The 22,768-nt window shown below is 38.8% G+C and overlaps 1 protein-coding gene across 1 annotated transcript in view; it reads left to right on the plus strand.

Annotated features, from left to right (window-relative positions):
* Nucleotides 1-22,768, plus strand: part of SLC24A2 (solute carrier family 24 member 2) — a 318,448-nt gene that overhangs the window by 232,775 nt on the left and 62,905 nt on the right. Inside the window, exons 5-6 of the mRNA XM_036747980.1 lie at nt 5,568-5,666; nt 8,453-8,571. Coding sequence (XP_036603875.1) covers nt 5,568-5,666; nt 8,453-8,571 — 218 coding nt within the window. The remainder of the gene's footprint in view (nt 1-5,567; nt 5,667-8,452; nt 8,572-22,768) is intronic.

Below are 22,768 nucleotides of genomic sequence, written 5' to 3' on the forward strand. Positions count from 1 at the left end.
AATTGGCGATCACAATGAGAAATGGACAACAGAAATGTCAACTATGATAATCCAGTTTAAACAATGTAAACTAATTGCCACAACAAGGAGACCAAAAGGGTCCAGAAAGCACCTTAGCAAACATCTGAGTAACTTGCCAAACAGCAAAGAATGGTTGCCAAAAGCAACACCAGGTTAGATTATAAACCCATTTGTAAAAATCTTATTAAGAATGATTGGCAGTTATGAGCACTGTTGTCTCACAAAGCAGAAAAGGGCAGTGGAGGATAAAATGAGCTTAAAGAAAGTTTGGCAGGCTATTACACTAAGCAAAGTCTTCCTAAGGCATTCAAAAATAAAAATGGAAGGAGAACAATAAACAAGAAAAATGGGAAAGATGTGTTAAAAAGAAAACTTTACCAAACTGTTTTCTCCATCAAGTACAGTGGGATTTTGTTTAAAAATAACACTAGCATACAGGAGGGCTGCTAGCACAGGTTCACTCTTGATCTGGTCAGACAGGAAGGCAGCTTCAGAGAGGTTAATAATCTTCCTTTATTCTAGTCTAGTCTTCTCACAAGAGGGTTGCTGATAATGGGAGCACCAAGTCCTACAGCATTCCCTAATTACCCTTCTCACAAGGCCAGCAAGAAGCAGGGGGGCAACTACCCCTACATCTCGATGGGGTCAATCGAGACAGGCACAACTTGTATACTCCCCTAAATCCCCTCAAGCCTTAATGGGGGCCAGTTGAGGCAAACACAGATTGCCCCCCAAGCCTTGTTGGGGGCCGATCAAGGCACACACAGCTTGTGCATTCAACCCTGAGGGTTCCCCACTCACTGACCAGTGCCCACCTGCCTTCTAGGGCATCAGGCAAAAAAGGCATATTTCCAGCAATAGGCTCCAATTTTATATTACCACATCCCTATAACTCACTGCACAGTCACAGCAGATATTTACAATTTAAGCATAAATTTTTATATTATTTATCATTATATAATGCTGCACAAGCATGGTGGAGGTGTTTGGAACCATAATCGTGAGAGATCGTATCTGATACCTGGAAACAAGAGATTGTTATGGCTATGGATCCTGGGAAACTGAACTCTAAGAAAGAATAACAAAAATCCACTTTACACACACTAAAATCCACCTTACTTACAGACTTCCATACTTGTACCCTAACATCACAGTCACAGATGTACTAATATAGGAGGTGGAAATAGCACTAAACAGAATAAATAAGGGTGAAGAGACTAGAATGGAGCAAGTATATAAGGAGGAAATCCACACTGGAAGTGAACCATTGTAAGAGAATTGTGAGAATTATATACAAGGAGCCTGAAGGAGGGGAATATATCAAGGGCATGAAAAGAAAACTCAGACTTTATTAAGATTGAAATAAATAATGGAGAAACATCAATAATAACCAACCCATATACTTACTCTTCAGTCTATAAAAGTCATTATGAAAGTCATCTATCAATGAATCAACGGTATCCTTAATGAAAGTGGTATATGGGGGCAATTAAGCTTCCTCAAGTGATATTCAACAATGGACCTTGTCTTTATCATTTCACAATTAATTGGAAGATGTAGAGAATATAAGATCCCATTGTGCGTATTGTTTGTTGATTACGAAAAAGCATTTGTTTCAATAGAACAAAACTTTAACCCTCACAAGACTCTTTTACAAGATGTCTCTCATCCACACTTGACAATTATTCAAAATTTCTTGGAAGATGTAACAATAGAAATAACCCTGTTCAATAGCCCTTTGATCATAAACATCAGGTGAGTCATAAAACAGGGAACTCTATACTTACCACAGATGTTTACGTCAGCTCGATAGTGTTCTTATGACAATTGGAGAGTTTACTTTTGAAGATATTACATAATTATGTCCCTCTGGGATCTACTTCTGACTCTCTGAACTTCTTTTTCCTCCATGACCCAACAGCCTTCCCATCCTGGAAGATCACTCCACCCCTGCAGGCCCATCTTCTGATCAGTCAATCTCTCTAGGAACCCCCATGTTGAGGAATGTTCCCAGGCCAGCCTTGTTCATGCCTTCATTCTTCTTTGGGCTGTCCTTCATTCCACCTCCTACTCTCCCCTCTTCCCATCCCACTCCCAACTTTTCAGCTTCATTTTATGTGTTAGCTTCCCTCATCAAAATGTAAGTCCCTTTAGGGTAGAGTCTGACTTTCTTTCTTACTGTGTTTGTATTCCCTGGGTTTAAGGTTTTGTGAGAGAGAGAGAGAGAGAGAGAGAGAGAGAGAGAGGGAGAGAGAGAGAATATGTTATTTTATGTTTTTGTTTTTATTACTTGTATTAAACTACTCTAGTATTGCTTAGATTAGAGTACTTCCTGACCTCATAAATGTTTTTAACTTGTTTTAATGAAGAAAGTTACACTAGAAAATTTTCGAGACCTTGCCACCAAAGGGTTGAAAATGAGCAGCACTTCTTTTACATCATCTGATTTGTCATTAAATGGTTGGGGAGACCATTCCTGAAATTATCATTGCTTTGGTTTCCTTGCTGCCTAAGGCAAGAAAAACCAGTTACTATGGGAAATTGGCCTCACAGGTTTAAGCAGAATTCCCATTGCCCTTAAGAGAACATCTTTCTGACCTATCTTTTCTGATTTTCTCACCATAGTGAATACAGAGGCAGAGAGGAGTAATGTCTTATTTAAATTCAACCAAGAATTATATCTTTTTAAGTCTTGTTATAAGTAAAAAAATTTTTTAATATTTAATAGTCTTTGGAGGTCTCAATACATTCTAGTCCCATGCCTGAATTGCCAAGACAGGCCTGGCCCATAATAGGGAGGTATGTCTTAGTAGGCAGCAATTCCTCTGAAAAAAATCTGCGGATTTTTACTGAACAACAAGCTCATATTAGTCAACCCCATGATAAGACAGTTAAGAAAATAGATGTAATCAAGGCATAGCACCCATGAATAAGAATATGATAGACCTGCTGCTATACTCTACCCTGATCAGACCACATTCGGCACACTGTGTTCAGTTCTCGGTGAGGGTATCCAGAAGAGGGCAAGCAGAGTAGTCTAGTCAAGTCAACAAACATTTATTAAGCACCTACTGTGCGTCAGATGGAAGAATTTCAGTTCATATCGTATGAGCATCAGTCAAAGGAAGTGGGGATGTTTAGCCTAAAAGAGAGAAGCTTTGGGTGGGGGTGAGGGAGGAAGGAGGCACCAAAATTGCTGGCTTCAAGAATACAGAAGAAAGATTAGATTTATTCTGCTTGGTCCTAAAGGAGAAGAGCTAGGCACAAGGAGTAGAAGTTGCCCAAAGGCAAGTTCAGGCTTGATATAAATACCCAGCGCTCCAGATTTAGAATTTTAGCAAGTGTCCTTGCTCCTATTAAAACCTACAACTATTCTGCCCTACCCTCTGTCTTTTCCTCCTCTATCTGTCTTTTCCTCCTCTATCTTCTTCAATTCATAATTTATTAATCAAATAATCGACAATTCTTCACTAAATGCCTATTATGTGCCAGGCTATGTGGATATAAGTACAAATAAACAAACAGTCCCTACTTGCAATGAAAACTAATGTATACAAAACACTTGCTAGGTTTTGCAAGGTCATAAAAATTAAAAGATAATGTCTTTGCTCTTATGGGGGATATAATACCTATACAACTAGCTATGAGATGAAATAGGATATGGTTCATTCAAGAGAGATGTAAAAAAAAGGGAGTCCTAAAAGGATGAAGGAAAGCCTCATTACTGACTCAAGCAGGGATCAGGGAAGACTTCATGGAGTAGGTGGTATTTAAAGGAGGAGATGGTTGGGAAAAGATGTGCCAGCTATTGAGAGTATATAAGCAAAGGCAAAGAAATAGTAAAAAGTGAGGTGGAATGTATGTGGATGAAGAGACAGGATAGACTGAAATGTAGATGACATGGAAGGGAAGAGAAGGGAGGCCACATGAAGCTCCCTAAGGTCTTGAGTTGTAGGCTAAGGAGTTTGGTCATTTTCAGATGGTTTGGTTGGTTAGTGACCAAAATGACATCACTATGCTAGAATCAAGTTCCAGTGTGTCCGACTGTGGCTGATCAGACCAACACGAGCTCAGAATGCTCTGCCATGTGTCGGGCACAAATAGTCCGTGTGAACATCTGGGGTGGATTCTCTAAATTTTCATATCCTGCGTTTCCTTTAAGCTGTTTCGATTCTGCTTTGCTCATAGAGCACGGCATCTTCTGTGGGAACACCATGTGGGAACACCATGCTGAGTGGTCCTGTGTCAGTGTCTCCTATGTCACACAATCAATTCCAAAGTTCTTAAGAGAAACCTTGAGAGTGTTCTTGTATCGCTTCTTCTGCCTACCACGTGAACATTTGCCCTGTGTGAGTTCTCCCTAAAATAGTCTTCAAAAAAAAAGACCATTTTCAGGTAGGCAATAAAGAGCAGAAGAGGAGTGACATGATTAGATCTGTGCTTCAAGAAGATTGATCCATTTCTGAACTGACTGTTCACCATGCCTGGACTGCATTTCTTTCTTTCTTCTACCACATAGAGTCCCCCTTTTCCTTTATGGTGCATCTCAGGTACCATCTTCTGCATGAAGCTTTTCTTGATCCTCCAACTTCTAGCACCCTCTATCCCAAGCTACTTGAAGCTAACTTTTTAGAACAAAAATAAAAATCAAACAATCCTAAGCTCTCTTAGTTCTCATGTTTGTCCATTTGTTTGCTTGATATTTACACATTGACTGTGGCACAAACAGAAATCACAGGTCCAAGTCCATGTCCAAGATCATACCTCTTTTTAAAACTGAATTTTCATTAGCATTTATCGGTAACACTTTCCCAACACAGCTCATCACTGTTTCACATCTCTTGCTGGCCTCAGGTGGATGATTCCATTGCCTTCTTCACCAAACAGCATCACCAACTTCCTTCCTAGACAACAGCATTCAGTCCTGCATTGCAGGGGTTTCAGTCTTCTAAATTCTGTGGAAAATGTATCCTTTTTTGAGTTGGAAGCTTTGATGCAAGCTCCTACTTCATTTAGAAACTGCAGACTGTCATTAAACTCATTTATATGGTCATGTTTAAAGGAGAAGCCAAATCAAAGAACTAGGATGCTTGACTTACCTTCCTGTCCATTGTCAATTGCCCCGGTAATAATATAGTTCAATTCCAGGGAAGCTCTTCCTGGGATCCAGCTGTCTTCAATCAGGCCTGTGTTAAGCCTCGGCCATAATATTTAAAATAAGAGTTAGGGGAGCAGTTACAGATGCTTGATGTTTTGACCGGTTTTATAGTTAATTCAAAGGATCTTAACAAAACCAGGCCTTTTATTGGTCTGAGAAAATTGGGTAAAGAATCCATGAGGAAAGGGAGGTAAGAAAGCAGGTTATTTATATACATTGACACGGCCTTCTACAAGGGCAGGAAAGAGCAGTCCCTGATGGACTATACAGGGCAGCTGCAAGGCAGCTGACTCTACTTCTGAATCCTTCACAATGATCCTCTTCATCCTTCTCATTCTCTTTCTCCCTCACACCCTTTCTTCTCCACCTCCTTTCTCTCTTTCTTTAGGACGCTTCAGAGAAAAGGCTTCCATACTTCACAAAATTGCCAAGAAGAAGTGCCAGGTGGATGATAATGAAAGGCATAATGGGACTGCCAACCATATGGGTGAGTGCAAGAGAACACACTGACTTGTGTTTCTCAGGATTCTACTTAAATGTTGAATGTAGTCTTAATGTGCAGCCGTGGATATCCGGAACTTTACAAGTGTCACAACTAAGCCTAGGGGTATAAGTTTCCATCTGTCTTTGTGTGAGCATGGGGTAGAAGAGTCAAAACATGTCCAGAATGTCCTCTGGATAACTCAGAGGGATGCCTAAGGAATCCTGGTAGGAGCCTGAGATAAGATTTCAATTCCGTTCCATTCTACGAGCATTTTCTCTAGCCGTCCCCCATGCCTGGATTGTTCTCCCCTATTTCCACCTCTTGGTTCTCCAGGCTTCCTTTAAGGTCCAGCTAAAATTCTACCTTCTACAGGAAGCCTTTACCAACACCCCTTAATTCTTGTGCCTTCCCTCTTTTAATTAATGCCTATTTATCCCAAGTATAGCTTGTTTGTAAATATTGTTTACAATATTTACAAAATTTACAGTATTTGCATATTTTTGTGTAAATTTACAATATTTACAAATACAAAATTTACCATATTTACAAAAATCATTTACTTATTGTCTCCCCCATTAGGAGAGCTCCTTGAGATCAGGGTCTTTTGACTCTTTGTATCTCCAGTTCAGCTCAGTTCCTGGAATATAGTAGATGCTTAGTAAATGTTTATTGACTGACTGACACATTAGATGCCTACATTGTGGAAGGAACTGTGTCAAGCACTAAGGATACAAAGACAAAAGCTTAACAGCCCTGTGCTCAGGGAGCTTCTACTGAGGGGAAATACATAGATGAGTCAAAACAAAATATTTACAAAGTAAATTTAAAGTAATGGTGTCAGGGGCGCGTTAGACTCTAGTGTCTAACAGCTAAGCAAAGACCACAGTTTTTCAGAAAGTCCACACAAGGATAGTTTTCCTCCAGTAGAAATGTATTCTCTTAGCTAATGAGGGAGCCCTTTCTAAAGGGCTTGATGAGGACCCAGCATTTCCTCTGACGCCGCTGCCTAGAGCAAATTCATTGAGTGACAAAGTACCAGCTCCCAACAATATGACACACTGTCCCTGCTCATCCCCACTCCTTTCTGATGAATTCAGCGATATCACCACACGTCTATTTCAGTCTCTTTTAGCTGTGCATCGTGTGGTAACCAGATCATGACATCCCAGCATTTTATTTTAACTGGGAACGTAATGTTCCTATTCTTATAACTGTAAAGCTAATATAGCTCTTGAATTCTAAATTCAAACTAAATTTATCCCAATCTCTGTTTTATAAACTATCCCATTATTTAGCAAACTAAAATTGTCTATAAGCAAAATGGGATCCTACTATATTATAAGTACGGTACATCTATTAGGGGAGGTATAGTTGTAATGATTGTGCTAGCTTCTCATTCAGATTAGATCTTTGTTCTCTCACCAAGGATCAGTCTAGCGTTAATTGTTAAGTAGATACCTATTGCCAAAAGAGTTAAACCTTATTAAATTGCCCAGAAAAAAAAGTTCTTTAAATAAACTTGGCTTTTCACTGTGTCACTAACCTCTAGGCTTTCACCTTCTACTGAAACCCAAGCCTACAGTGGCAGCATGGATACAGGGAAGATGAATTTGACTAATGATTAGAAGGCCTGGGACCATCTTTTTTCCTCTCAGCTTCATGCTGCATTTGCAAAAAAGACTGTTGGTACATGGAGTCAAGTGGTACTGCTCTGTAAGCAGCATTAACATAAATAAAATTCAAGGTTACACAATTGTCATACTTCAAAAAAGGATCCTGCTGATTTCCAGACAACCTGGAATCATTGTTCCCCTTGAACACTGGAACAAACGTTCAGGTCAAAGTCAATGGCTATTAGGAAGCAACTTATAGTGACCTCAATGATCCGCTAGATTCAAAGTAAATAATATATTTCCTATCCAAGGTGGGGCTTTCCATTCTTATACAGGCTGTCTCTGTATCTATTACTTGCACAAAATCCCCCTTGTCTTAATTTGACTTAGAGTCATACTTATGTTGTATGGACAAGCTTATTATCCTATAAGGGATTCAAAGAAGAGTTTGTTTTCCTAAACCAACCTTTGTGAGAAGCTTCAGAAAGCCATCTACGTGTTTGCAATTTGGTCACCATTGTTCTTAATTATCCTTTTGGCCTGAAACATTCTTCTTCCCTTTTGGGGAAAGAGTAAGAAAGAAATATTCAGGGGAAGGGTAGAAGAGTGTCATTTATAAATTAAGTGAAGCTTCCCTTATAAACTGTTCTTAAAAGTCTCCTTGGTAAAACGCCAAAGATTTTACCTGAACTAGAAAATGGTATAACTTAGAGGTGGAGTAAATAAATACCCACCTTAATACTTGTGAAATGCAGTATTTAACAGGCAGATCAGAATGGACCAGAACCAGGACACTCCCCTGTATCAGAACCAGGATGCAGGGCCCCAAATAGCCAGCACAGCAATTCAGAATATGTCAGGAAACAGGATACTGGAAAAGAAATAGGAAAGATGAAATCCTGGCTTTTAAAAAAAAATTCACCTGTTAGCTTTGGCTCCTACCAGCCCCCAGAGACCATCAATTCCACCAAGAAAACTTTTTCTCTTTCTCCAATAATCCTACTTCTCTTTCTGACTTCCTTCTTTCTATCAGTGGTACCACTATTCACCCAATCAGCCATTTTAAAAACATTACTGTTTCCCTTTCCTTCATCCCCCATTCATTGATTATCTTTATTCTTTGTGTATGTGTGTGTGCATGCATGGGTGTGTTTTCATTTGTGAATGATGTCACAGAAAAAATAGAGCTCCCAAACAGTACAAGTGTTGAAGTGGAAGTAACCCCACCCAGCGAAGGTTCAGGACCTGTGCAAAATGGAAATCTCTCCCATGGCATTGAGTCAACAGAAATACAGGTACGTCTCTCTTTTTGTACTTCTCTTATTCCTCTTGAATGTGAAGTCATATTATTGAATCATAGAATTTTATTTCTTCTAGACTAAGTCAATGGTCATCCCACCTTTTACCTTACCTTCCCAATGTTGCTACAAAATTAATGAATGCAAACTTAATTCTTTGTCCGCCTTTCATTAGTGAAAATGTCACATAAGGCCGAGTCCCCATCCAACTGACAGGGGAAGGCCATTTGCTCTTCCTCCCCTCACCCTTTTCTCTGCACATGTTGGTTGAAATTAATTACCATGTTCTGGTCCCATTCTCCAGTTAGGTTGGCAACTGTCTAATTATTGTTTGATCTAGATGGTATAGTTGAAAAGTAGACATGTTTAACATTCTTTAAAAGCCTTACTAAAACAAAGATTGGAAGACTACATGGTACATTCAAAAGAACACTAGATTTATTGTCACAAGACCAGGGGTTCAGTTACCAGCTCTGGGAAATATTATCTGTGGACATGTCACCAAACCTCTCTGGGCCTTACTTTTCTGATCTGGAACAATGGGCATGCTTGCAGTTGTTGTGAGGAAAGCACTTTGCAAAACTATAAAATGATATATCATTTTAATGTAATTATCATTATAATAATAATATTATTATTATTACATCTGTGGCTTCTGTCTGAATCTACTAGGCTTAAAGTGTTTCCTGGGCAACTAGATTATGGGGGCAGGGATACATCTTTACAAAGCTGTGCTAGTGGTAATAGAGTGCCTGATTTCTTGACAGTATTTTTTACATAAAAGCCTCTTTTGCAAACTGAAAGGACTCCAGAGAATGTTGTAAGTAGCACTCCTGTCTCCTCCACCATCATTTACTTCTGGCCTTGAGTTCTGTTGTCCCATTATAAACAACTCAAAATCTGAGTTGGCAAAATTATTTGTGCCCACATGGATAAGCAGTATGGGGCAGGAATCAGAAAACTCAAGATCTATTAGTAATGCCTCTGATTTAGACCTTCAGCAGGCAGCCCACCTCCTGGAACACTGTGGTCTGGATGGCAGATGGCTGCCTTTGTCCCTATCAGGAGAGAGCCTATGACTATCAGAAGAGGCTAGTACTCTGAGCTTCCCTTTTCTGGGCTGAATTGCTTTAGGAAAATTTCCAATTCTTAACCCAAGTTTTTCCATCCATGAAATGAGGGGGTTGGATTCTGTGGTCTCTGTTGTCCCTTCCACCTCCAAATCTATGACCCTATGATCCTAAGAATTTAAAAAAGCAGGGAAGAGAACTATGCGTGCCAGCCTGTGGAACTGGCAACACAAGAAGCAAGATGTTGTTCAATCAAAGGCCCAACTGCTGGGAGCCAGGAACCCTAGATTTTAATCTCAGCTCAGCCACTAACTAGGAGAAAGTTATTTAATCTCTCTGGATTTGCCTCTTCTTGAAAATGAGAGAGTTGTACTGGCTAACTTCTGAGTTCCTCCCCCATCTCTGATATTCTTTGAGTTTATGAATAGCTCTGAAAGTAATTTTGAAAATGTAAAGTTCTCTGCGAAGGTACAGTAGTATTCCTAATGGTACTATTTTCTTTATTCTTCCAGTATTGTGTCCTTCTGCCTTCTTCTGAAGTCCCCACCATGTATAGAAAAAATGATTTACACATAGTGGGCTTTCATTGATTAATTTATTTGAATACAGTCAGTTTTACTTGAAAGTCAGGTGGACTTTGCCAGATCAGTCAAGGAGCATTTATTGAGCACTTGCTGTGTGCCCAGGCCCTGTGCTAAGCCCTAGGGAATACAAAGAAAAGGAAAAACACAATCCCTGCTCTCAGGGACTTCGCATTCTAATGAGGGAGAAGACAGGTAAACAAGTATGTACCTACAAGATCTATACACAGCATATGTGGAAAGTTATCTCAGAGAGAAGGGGGAAAGGGGGGAGGCAAAAGGGACCAGGAAAGACATCTTGCAGAAAGTGGGATCTAAGCTGACTCTTGAAGGAAGCCAGGGAAGCCTGGAGGCCAAGGTGACGAGGGAGAATTCCAGGCATGAGGAACAACCAGTGAAAGGGCCCTGAATTGGGAGATGTAGTGTCCTGTTTGAGCAACAGATAGAGTACATGGAAGGGAATAAAGGGTAAAAAGACTGGAAAGGCAGAAAGGGGCCAGGTGGTTAAGAGCTTTAAAAACAGAATGGAGATTCAGACTAAGAGCCATGAGTCTAGAAGCCTGAGACCATACAAAGCAGAGTTTCACAAATAGTAAGTCATTTTTACTACTTTGGTTATATTATCTTCTTGCTGATAAAAATCAGAGGCTTGAGATATTTCTTTGAGCATTTTGTTTAATCTAGATAGAAAGAGAATGAGGTATAGAGTACTGACTTTGTTAATGGAGATGACATGCCTGGCACATTCTATGTCATTGTAGTTATTCTCTACATATAGGATGAACTATTCTTTTTCTAATTTATTTTATTTTCAATTCCAATTTCTCTGCCTCCCTCCACCTCCTTCCACACCCATTGAGAAGGTGAGAAAAACAATATCTGTCTTATGTATGAAGTCATGAAAATATTTTCACATTAGCCAAGGTGCAAAAAAGGCTAGAAAAATAAATAAAATAAAAATAAAAAACTATGCTTCAATCTACACTCAGAGTTCATCAGCTCTCTCTCTCTCTCTCTCTCTCTCTCTCTCTCTCTCTCTCACTCACTCTCGTTCTCTCTCTCTCTTTCATCATGAGTCCTTTGGAATTGTAGATCATTGTATTGATGAGATAGCTAAGTCTTTCACAGTTGATTATCGTGTAACATTGCTGATCCTTTGTACAATGTTCTCCTGGTTCTGCTCGCTTCATTTTGCGTTAGCTCATACATATCTTCCCAGGTTTTCCTGAAACCATCCCCCTTAACATTTCTTACAGTATAATAGTATTCCATCACAATAATACACCATAACTTATTCAACTATTCCCCAATTGATGGATATACCCTCAGTTTCCAATTCTTTACCACCACAAAAAGAGCTGCTACAAGTATTTTTTTATATACAGGTCTTTTCTCTTTTTCTTTCATCTCTTTGGTATACAGACCTAGTAGCGGTATTTTTGGGTCAAAAGGTATACAAACTTTGATAGCCCTTTGGGCATAGTTCCAAATCATTCTCCAGAATGGTTGGACCAGCTCACAACTCCACCAACACAGCATTTAGCATACCTATTTTTCCACATCCCCTCTAACATTTGTCATTTTCCTTTTCTGTAATTAGCCAATCTGATAGGTGTGATGTGGTATCTCAGAGTTGCTTTAATTTGCATTTCTCTAGTTATTAATGACTTAGAGCATTTTTACATGCCTATTGATAGCTTTGATTTCTTCTTCTGAAAACTGCCTGTTCATGCAGGATGGACTATTCTCTGTAGACTCCATCCTGTATAGTTAGTCTGGTGTTTTAAAAAACACATTTATAACTGAAATAATTTAATATTAACACCTTATCTCCTAGGACTGTCTTCAGCACACATCTTAAATAAGTAGTAAAATCATTTTTTTAAATCCAGTCCGAGACAAACCTCTTTTGGGTGGGCCTTTTGGTTATATATCTTACATGCTGTAAAGCTTAGAAATCATCTGATTTTTAAATTACTCAGTGATAATTAGCTCCTGCTAATTGCCCCGCTGATGTAATCCTTTTGATTATAGCAGACACAGCTGAGTTCAACTACACCTAGGAATAAACCAACTTTACTAAATAGGCTTTGCCCTGTTGATGATTCAGACAGAGAAATATCAAAGAACTGTTCTCTTTCACCCAGAACTCACCATTTTTTTGCATTTTAAAATGACTGCTCTAGTCAGCTGCCAGGCCAGTCCATGTGCATTCATGTATATGAAATGATCCTGTAAAAGGACCTACCTAGCACTGAATTCACAGACCATCATTCCATGCCACTTTGGTGTATAATGAAAACATTTAAATATACATGGACTTGAAGGGGGGAGGGAGGCCAGGGGAAGGAAAATCTCCTTCAGACTCTTTGAAATCTGAAAAACATCTAGCTTCTGAAAAATTCTATTCTACTCCTTAAGGTGAGGTTTTCCTTTCGAGTTATGTGTGTGTGTATATTTTGGTTATGTTTGTTTCATTTTGCCTTTGAGATTTCTCTTTGTCCCTGGGGAAATCAGAGTTTCCTTGCTTTCCTCTGTAAATAGTTGCCTCCACATACCTCCAAGCATCCAACCAGGGGTCCCCATGGGAGAACAGAGGTTATAGAAGCCAATCACATTTCTAGGAAAAGAAAAAAAAAAGTTTGTCTAGATGAGTTATCGAATTTAAGAGTTGAAAGTCACTTTAGAGGTGATCTAGTCTGGCCTCTTTGATGGCTTTTTCCTTCTTTTCTCTATTTTAACATCACATATTGCCTTTCCAGTGTTCAGCACTTTGGGAGTTTATTTCCTCATTTATTCCCTTCTAGCATTAGACTTTCTAAATGAAGTACAGTTTCTAAACTCTCTCTTCATGAAAAAAAAGCCTCCCAGCAGCTGGGATTCTTCCTATAGGTGACCCTCAGTTTTATGAAGATGGACTGTATTCCTTGCATTTTTAGCTGCTTTGAACATTGTGACTAAATAAAAAGCAAGGAACTAGGGCTCTAGGGAGTGAAAGATTTGAAAAACTATCATGCACACTTGATGAGACGATCCAAGAAAGGGTAAAAATAAAGTGCATAAAAGTAATTCCCCTACTGTTAGATTTGAATCTCTGAGAGAGATAGCATTATTATAATGAACAACACTCAAAATAGGCTATGAGAGAAAGATGCTCAAGTGAGTTTTTCTATTAATATTGATATAAAGTCTTAAATTGATATACTATCTTTCTTTTCTTCTGCATTTATCCATGAAAAGGTTTTATGGCCCAAATCTGGAACACAAAAAATAGTTTCCTGACCTCCTCCTTCCCTGCCCCCCACCCTACCCCACCCACCAAAACCCCCAGCCATTCTAAGAGCAGCTTTTCTTCTGTAAATGACTATGGTGGAATAGCCCTATTCATATTATTGAAAATATAGAAAATGGCTAAGGTTTTTTAATCCCTTCTGTTAAATTGGTTGTCTGACGTCTTAGGCTGTCAATACTTGAAGAATTTAATCTCCAGCCATTAGCCTCACTGAATTTAGTCAGCTTGTTGGGGACATTTGCCTTTGACCCTTCACTTATCACTGAATCCCAGCTTCAGGCATGATGCCTTCTGAGCCTTAGCTCCCTTCAAGTCTCTATTCAAATACCTGTCTTAAAGAGGCCTTTCCTCATTCACAAAGATGTCAGCCCCCCCTCCCCACCCCTTCATCCATCACTGTGTATTTTTTGGTATATATGCTGTAACTACTTGTCTAGGAATAGGTTATGTCCCCCTAGTAAAATACAAACTCTTGAGAGCATTTTTTCTTCCTAGCTCCAGTCCCTGGCACATTGTAGGGACTTAATATAGGCTGGCTGATTGATTGACTTTGCTTACTTCCTATGCCTGTTTAACCTTCCAAGTTCAGAGATATGTTTCACTCTATCCCTCACTGTTTCCTCCTTCTTCTTCAGTTTGCACCATAACTGGACAATAATTCTGATTTCTCTTTTCTCTTTTTCTTTTGCCTTATGTCTATACACACTCCAGACCGCAAGCATACATTTTCTAGGGTTTATTTACAAAGGAAAAGAGAATATACATGTTCAAAAATAGCATACCAGGATAAAGCAATTTGAAATTCACATAAAAATACCTAGTCTCTCAAATTGTTAATAAACTTGCTTAGCTACTTTGGCTAGCTACGGTTCCCCAGACCTAAATTACTCCATTATGGTCCTCACCTAGAGGCCACCAGGTGGCACAATGGATAGGATGATGTACCTGGAGTCAGGAAGACCTGAGATCAAATGTAGCTTCAGATAATGCCCAGTGGAATTTCAGGATATAAGCCACCTGGAAAAGAAATGAAGGAGTAAATGGGGTATGTGTGTATGTGTGCGTGTTTGTGTGTGTGTGTGTGTGTGTGTGTGTGTGTGTATGTGTGTGTTTGTGTGTGTATGCACGTGTATCTACCCCAACTGGGTAATTTGAAAGTAGGGAGAAGGGAATGACATATTTAATGTATAAAAAGCAAATGTTAAAAATCTGTCACATATTCATTCCACTGAACCATGTGGCTCATATCACCGGATGCTTCCCAGCATGTACCATTATCATGCTTCCTTAGGAAAAGAACTACTTTGGTCTCAGAGGGAGGAAAAAAAACAGTCATGAAACTCTATTACATATTATTACCACTAAAGTTTTATTCCAGTGCTTCACAACATAACATATAATATATTGATTGCAACATTCATGAAGGCTGTTCCAGCAGAATACAACCGTTGGGAAGTCCTATCACGCAGTAATGAACTGCATACCTCTCTGCGCAGAATGAGCCTCACTAATCTCAGAGAAGTTCAATCACCAGGTTTCCTTTAGAGTAAGGAATATTTCAATGCCAGCAGCTGTCAAAGACCATTTACTAATCTGCGTTGGTATGGTTGTGGTCATGACTTCATTTAGGGTTTTCTTGGTAAAGATACTGGAGTGGTTTGCCATTTGCTTCTCCAGCTCATTTTACCGGTGGGGAAACGGAGGCAAACAAGGTAAGTGACTTGCCCAGAGTCACACAGCTGGTACATGTCTGAGGCTAGATTTGAACTCAGGAATTTGAGTCTTTATGACTCTGGGTCTGGTGCTCTATCCACTGGGCCACATAGCTGAATGGGTATACTTCATTTCTAGACTCCAGGTATTTTCACTGTCTTTTCCCCTTGCCTGGAATACTTCTGCCCCATCCTTATCTCTACCTCCTGGCTCTCCTGGCTTCCTTTCAGTAAAAATCCCATCTTCTAGGACAGGGGTGTGGAACCTAGGGCCTTGAGGCAACATGTGGCCTTCTAGGCCCATAAGTGCCATCTTTTGACTGAGCTATTCTGTAAAATTTGGATTCCATCAAAAGGTGAGACTTACGGATCTAGAAGACCACATGTAGCCTTGAGGACACAGGTTCCCTACTTCTGTTCTAGGAGAAGCGTTTCCTGATCCTCCTTAATTCTAGTACCTCCCATCTATTGATTATCTCCAACTTATCTTGTATATATCTTCTTTGCACATGATTGTTTGTTTGTCTCTGGGAGCTCCCGGAGAGCAGGGAGTATCCTTTGCCTTTCTTTGTATCCCCAGAGCTTAACCCAGTACCTGGTACATAATAGGTGCTTAATAAAGTCTTAGTGACTGACTAACTGATAGAGGGAGAACTCATCTGGAGGAAATCATAGAACCTTGAAGTAATAGACTCGTTTGAAGTTTAAATAGAACAACATTCAGGTTTCGTCTTTAAAGGTCAAATTCAAGGGTATCCTCTGAAGAGCCTCCATTTATCACTGACCTAAAGCGCATTTTAAGGGCTGCTTTTTAATACAAAGAAAAGAATCCAATATCTACTAGAATAAAATAACAAATGTTAATAACATTCGTCATTCTATTCCAGTTGGTAACAAAATCATATGAAAAATTTATGGAGTTCTTTTAAATCATCCTACAATTGCCTTTATGTTCACAAACCCTTTATGATTTGCATCAGCAATTGATTTGTAAAACCCAAGAAAATTGCGCCAAACCCCATATACAATTGCATTAGGAAAAAGAATCTAACTTGTCTTCAGATTGCATCTTGGAAATCATTCAGGCAACCTTCAAAGAGAAGGCAAAAGCAATCACATTTCACCAGAATGTCTCTATGCATTATTATAAAATAATGCCTCTCTTTTTTACAGAGTCAAACAGCCTCATCACAAAACATTTTAAAACCTTCTTCTCATTTCAATTTTTTCCCCCGAAACTGTGATTTCATCATTATAGGAAATTCTCTGTTCAATTCAATTACTTCAATCTATTACTTCAAGGTTCAAGATGAGAGAAAGGGAAATGGAGAAATGACACAAAGATGAAATCCACAGTCTTTGGCAACAGATTGGATTTGGGGAGAGGTGGTGGGAGATACAGTAAGGAGTCCTGGATGACTCCCAGGTTGTCAGCATACGGTACTTGGAGAATGGTGTTGCCCTCTCTACTAATAAGCAAGGTAGGAGGTAATGGGAGGATTTAGGGGAAAAAATAATGAGTTCAGTTTTGGACATGTTTATAGTTTAAGGTGTCTATTGGATATCCAGTTCAAGATGGCAATTAGAGATGTGAGGTTTGAGGCCTGCAGAGAGGTTGGGTAGGGATAGGTAGATCTGAAAATATATCAAATGGTTAATTTGAAAGCAAAAAGATTTTTTAATCCCACTCATTTGAAAGCAAAAAGATTTTTTAATCCCACAAATTTGAAAGCAAAAAGATTGTTTTTAATTCCACGAGCACTTTTAAATTCTGATAATTGTTGTAGGTGAAATTGATCAAAAATACAACTGATTGAAAAAATGAGAAATGAGAGAAAAAAAGAGTTGTTTGTCTAAGGGGAGTAAAAAAATTTAACCTTCCAAAACTTAAAGTTAGACTTGGAACTTAGTGTTCCAAAGATTTATAAAAAAAAAAAATTCCTACAAATCAAAGAGTCATTAAATGTCACACCTAAAAGGGAGCTTGGAAGTCTTCTCCAGAGGTTCTTAACTTAGAGTCTATGGAGTTTTCAAGAATATTTTGTTAAGTGTATTTAATGTAATTGGTTTACTTTGTAATGCTAGGCATTTTATTCATTTAAAAATATCATTCTGAAGTATCCACAGACTTCACTACACCATCAAAGAAGTTCATGAGACCAAAAAAAATAAGTTAAGAATCCCTGTTTTGCAAGTTATGGTATATGGTTATAATGGAATATTACTGAGCTAGAACAAGTGGTGAACAGTATACAAACCAAGAAAGACTTAAATAAACTGATGAGAAGTGAAGTGAGCAGAACCAGGAGAACACTGTACATAGTGACAGCAATATCATAATGATGTTCAAATGTGAATGACTTAGCTATTCTCACCAATACGCTGATCCAAAATAATTCCAAGGGACTCATGATGAAAATTGCTATCCACCTCCAAAGAAAGAACTGATGGAGTCTGAATGCTGATCAAAGCATATTATTTTTCACTTTCTTTATTTTTTTCATATTTTTTTCCTTTGGGTCTGTGTCTTCTTTCACAATATGACTAATATGGTAACGTGTTTTAAATGATTGAACATGTAAAACTTATATCAAATTGCTTACTGTCTCAGGGAGGAGGGAGATGAGGAAAGGAAGGAGAAAATTTGGAACTCAAAGGGTTTTTTAAATGAATATTAAAAATCATCTTTACATATAACTTGGGAAAAATAAAATATTTATTTTTATTAATTTTTTGAAAGAACCCCTGTTCTATTCCAATCCCATTATTGTAAAGATGAAGCCCAGAGGAGGGAAAATGTAGAGCCAGGATACTATTTGAATAATTTTTACCAGTGTGGTGTAAGGAAGACATTTAGCTTCAGAATCAAGAAAACCTACTGGGGAGAGAAAGCAGAAAGTTGAACACCTTCCTGATCACTGGGCCTTGACCCAGTCACTCTTTGTTTGAAAAGAAAAAAAAGAATCAGTAAAAGGAAAATGTCTTACCTTTGGCCATAGGAATGTCAAGCAGTAGATTTAACCAAATAAATCCTTAGCAAGAGAGGCAGCACTGTGTAGTTGATGGGAATGCTGGCCTGGAATACCTCTGACAGACCAGCTGAGTGACCCTGGGCAAGTCACTTAACCTCTTAGTGCCCCAGGTGTGGAACTCCTGCAAAATTCTCAAGTGCTTCTGAAACCAGATTAAAATGTAATTGGGAAATGTTTAACAAAATTAATAAAAATACAGAGCACTATAGAATATGTTAATTTGTGGTTTTCTAAGTCAATATGTGTCCAGCAGGGCTCTATTTCTATTTGAGCTAAACACCACCACATAGGCAACTCTAAGACTCTATTGCAAAGAATTCCCTCACCTGGGAATTCCCTTCATCAATGAAGTCACAGATCTAGAACCTATCCATAGCAAGATCTTCACTGTCATCTCATTTTGCTTTAAATTCATAAGGATGGGGAACCTGTGGCCTTTCCCCCTGCAAATTCAGCCAATTCAGCCATAGGAAGCTATGGCTGTGGAACAGTACATATGATAGCAAAATGTTGATTGGCTGCCTAATTTTGCTGAACTTATTTTTTCCTCTTTTTTAGCCTCTTGTTACAAAGGATGGCTTGACAGGTAGGGAAGGGAGACTTACTAGGAAATTAAAAAGTGATCTAAAATCAGGAGATATTAATAAAAACTTTGAAATTGTAAAAAGAAATAATAAAACTAATAACACATACCTTCTTGACCAGCTCCAAGAATACAAGTTTAGGGACCAAAATGAAACTTCTTATCCTTCATGACAGGTACAGTATTTGAACTGATGTCTTTCAGGTCTGCCAGACCATTGGCCATAAACTTTCCCAGGGTTTCTTTCTCTACATCCCAATGTCAAGTGCAATATAGCATCCGTTCCTTCTTCAACTTTTAGAGTTTCAAAGCCTTAAATTTCTTGAGCACAACAAGAAGTTTCTTGGGCTCAGAAGGAGAGAGAGACCAGAAAAAAACAGACCAGCAAATACAGTTTTATTAGGCAAACCGGACACATATGCCCTACTTTCATATTTTAAGTTTGCAAAATGTCGGTGGTGCTGGTGGAATGTTAAAGGGAAGCACCTGCCTGCCATTTGTCAGACATTTGTTCTTCATTTTAAAGCCTTATTCTGCACTAAGACCTTACTCTTTAACAGAGTCTCTATTTTACCTGTGAGAGGTCCCAACTCTTGCATTGTTCATTTTATGTCAAACACAATATTGTAGGAGCCACAATATTCTGTACTACTTTTTCATATTTTTTCATTTCTCATTACAAAAGAGGATTCAACAGGTAGGGGAGGAAGAGGGACTTTAGGAAATTAAAATGATATAAAAACAGAAGATATTAGTAACAACTAAAAATTGTAAAAATTAAACTAAAAATATAAATGCCTCCCAGGAAACTTTGTATTTGACAGGAATTATACCTAAAACCTAACTTCCAGATTTATGTTTCTCTCACTGTTCAGTTTCTCCCCCAACACACTTACATCCCCTCATAAGCAATCTGATGAGATTTTAATCTTGTTTACAAAGCTCTTCAATTCACCCACATTTAGGAGAAGAAACAGATCCTTTATATTCACTTTTCTTTCAGATGTTTTGTGAAAAACTTCTCTCTCATCGTGACTCTTTATTTCTCTCTTTGCTCTCCCCCAAACCTCCCAAGCAAGCACACTGCCTCTAGAATCCCAGGCCCTGGGTTTACATCTCCTCTCTGATGATTACTATAAATATGTGACCTTGGGAGAATCATTTAAACTCCTTGGATCTCTCTCTCTCTCTTCATCTGTAAGTGGTAGGGGAGCAGGAGGGGTAGGCTACAGTGCCCCTGAGGTCCCCCAGCTTTAAGTCTATGATCCTATTATCTATAGCTACTCTGTATCTCATCATTTTTGTCCCACTTATTCTATATCATCATTTTTCACTTCTCCTGAATGTCCTAGAAGAAGGAACTTTCTTTTTTCCTGAAAGAGACATCGTGATAAAAATGGAAAGAACATAGGACTTTGGTGTTGACTTCTGTGTAACCTTGGGAAAGTTTCTTAATCTCTCTGAGAGTCAGGTTCCTTATCTATATAATGGTCATATTATTGACTACTTCACAGGCTTGTCGTCAGAACTAGACATATGTAAAAGTACCTGGGTGGGGGGGAAGAACAACTAATGATATTATTTTTAATAATATTGACACAGACCACATTTTGCAAACATTCAAATATCAAAGCAGAAATTGATTATACATTTTGTAGATGAGTCTATGAGAAATCATTCGACTGCCTTCATTTTCAAGATACTAGCTTCTCTCCCTTCCAAGAGTCTCAGTCAAGCACGAGTATATACCCGGACTTACACTCTTTTTGCTAGTTCCCAAGGAAACTTAGTTGGAAAAGTAAAGTGGTTAATCTATACCAAGGATGATGTATTTTAAATGTTTCAGCAGAGAGTAGGAGTAACAGTCCTTTGTTTAAAAATGATGACTTATTGAGTATATTCTTCTTTGATTGTCTTGGGAAAAAATCTGCTCTGGTTAAAAACTTTTATTCTTGAGCACTGAAAATATTTGTCTGAAAATACTTGTCTCTTTTTTTCAGTTTTTTCCTAGACATAGTATAGCAGAAGTTTCATCGTTGTAAAGGACTAGATCAAACTTCTGTAAATGTCTCTTGGGGTTCAGCTCACTTGACTGACCACAGAATCCCAAGCCCTGATTTTAGTCCTTAAGGTTAACCTATGGATAACCCATGGGTTCCACTGGTATCTATACAGTGCCAAAAAGATTTAGATGGCCCCCATGGCAGATTTCTAAGAGTATATGACCAAGAGCTGCCCCAGATGGGCGGGTTTGGATGGGTTACAAGCTGCTCTGTTGAAAGAAGCATCTGCATTGATTAGATCAGAGATTCGTGGAAGTATTGAGGAGTAATAATTAGTTGCCACCTCCTCTTCAATCAAACTGTTCAGAAGTTCTCCACTCATCCGGGGGCAGAGATGCAATGAGTAACTATGTGCTAACAGTCTTGGTTTTCAACATATTTCCCAGCTTTGTGTGCTCAGTGAAGTTTTATTAACACCTATTCTTCACTTCTCAACCACCTACCCACGCCTTCCTCATTTCTGTCCCAGGACTTCTTGTCAGTGATGGAAGCGATAGGAAAGGGCAGAGAGAGGTGATTTCTACAAGCTGGCATTTTTTAAGGGAAAAAAGTCCCAAAGCTTATAGTTATGAAGACAATATTAATCGAGGTGATGAAAATGTCATTTTGTAGAATTCTTTAAAGTTTTCTAAGGACTTCATTCTCTCAATCCTCACAAAAATCCTATGAGATAAACAGGATGAGTGACATCACCCCCATTTTGCAGGTTTCACAGTTCAGCAATTCACCAAGGACACACAATGCCCATGGTGTCAGAACCAGGATCTGAACCAATGTCTTCTCATCCTAAGTCCATTTCTCTCTCCCCTCTGGTTTCCCTGGTTGCCTAAGTTTCTGGAGAGGTTCAGCACTGAATTCAGGGCCCAACTGTAGTAATTAACTCATTCCTAGTTCCTGGCATATCTATTTTTCTGTCCTCCTGTAACTGGGTTTTTGTTTTTTTTTTCTTTTGTACTATCCAAATCATTTATGGAAGCTGAGTACATTTTGTGATGAAGGAATGAAGAAGGCATCAGCATAAATCTTATAGGACTACATTTTTTAAGATAAATGAGCCATCCAAATCATTCCCTCTAAAGCCCTTCTAAATTCAGAGAAACTGTACACAATCTTGTGAGACTCTGATCTCTAATTTCATTTCTATAAGAAATCATCCATAGCTTACAGTCTTAGAGAATCCCTGGGCCATGGAAAGATTTAGTGACTGGCTCACAGTCAGACAGTTAGTGTATTTCTGAGATAGAACTTAAACCCAGGTTTTCCCAGTTCCAAAGCTGGCTTTCTAGGCATTAAGCCATGGAAAAAGACAGCGATCATGTCCTGCCTGAATCTCTTCTTCTCCAACCTAATCATTCCCAGTTGCTTCAGCTAATCCTCAGATGTCATGGACTCAAAACCCTTCATGATCCAGGTTTCCCTTCTCTGGATACTCTCCAGGTTAGCTGTGTTTTTCCTAAACTGTTGCTCCCATATTGAATATTCCCAAGGTGGTTTTGTGAGGACAAAGCACAGAGGGATTATCACCCCCTTATTCCTAGAACCCATGCCTCAATTAAGGCAGGTGAAGATCATCATTAGCTTGTTGGGTTGCTACATCGTACTGCTAGCCCATTGCAAGCTTATATTCACACCAAAAGCTCCTACATCATTTTCAGTGGAAAATGCATCAGTCAGCTATGCATCCCGCATGTTGCACTCATGAAGATGATTTTTTAAACTGAAGCATAAGAGTGAATACATTTTCTATGTGACACCTTTCCAAACACTTGAAGACCCAACTATCGTCCTTCCTAAGTAGTCTCTCTTCGTGCTTAATGTTCCCAGTTCCTTCAACTGATCCTCTGTGTTGAGCGGAACATTT

The sequence above is a fragment of the Trichosurus vulpecula genome, chromosome 1 (genome assembly GCF_011100635.1).
Source record: "Trichosurus vulpecula isolate mTriVul1 chromosome 1, mTriVul1.pri, whole genome shotgun sequence".
NCBI lineage: Eukaryota > Metazoa > Chordata > Mammalia > Diprotodontia > Phalangeridae > Trichosurus > Trichosurus vulpecula.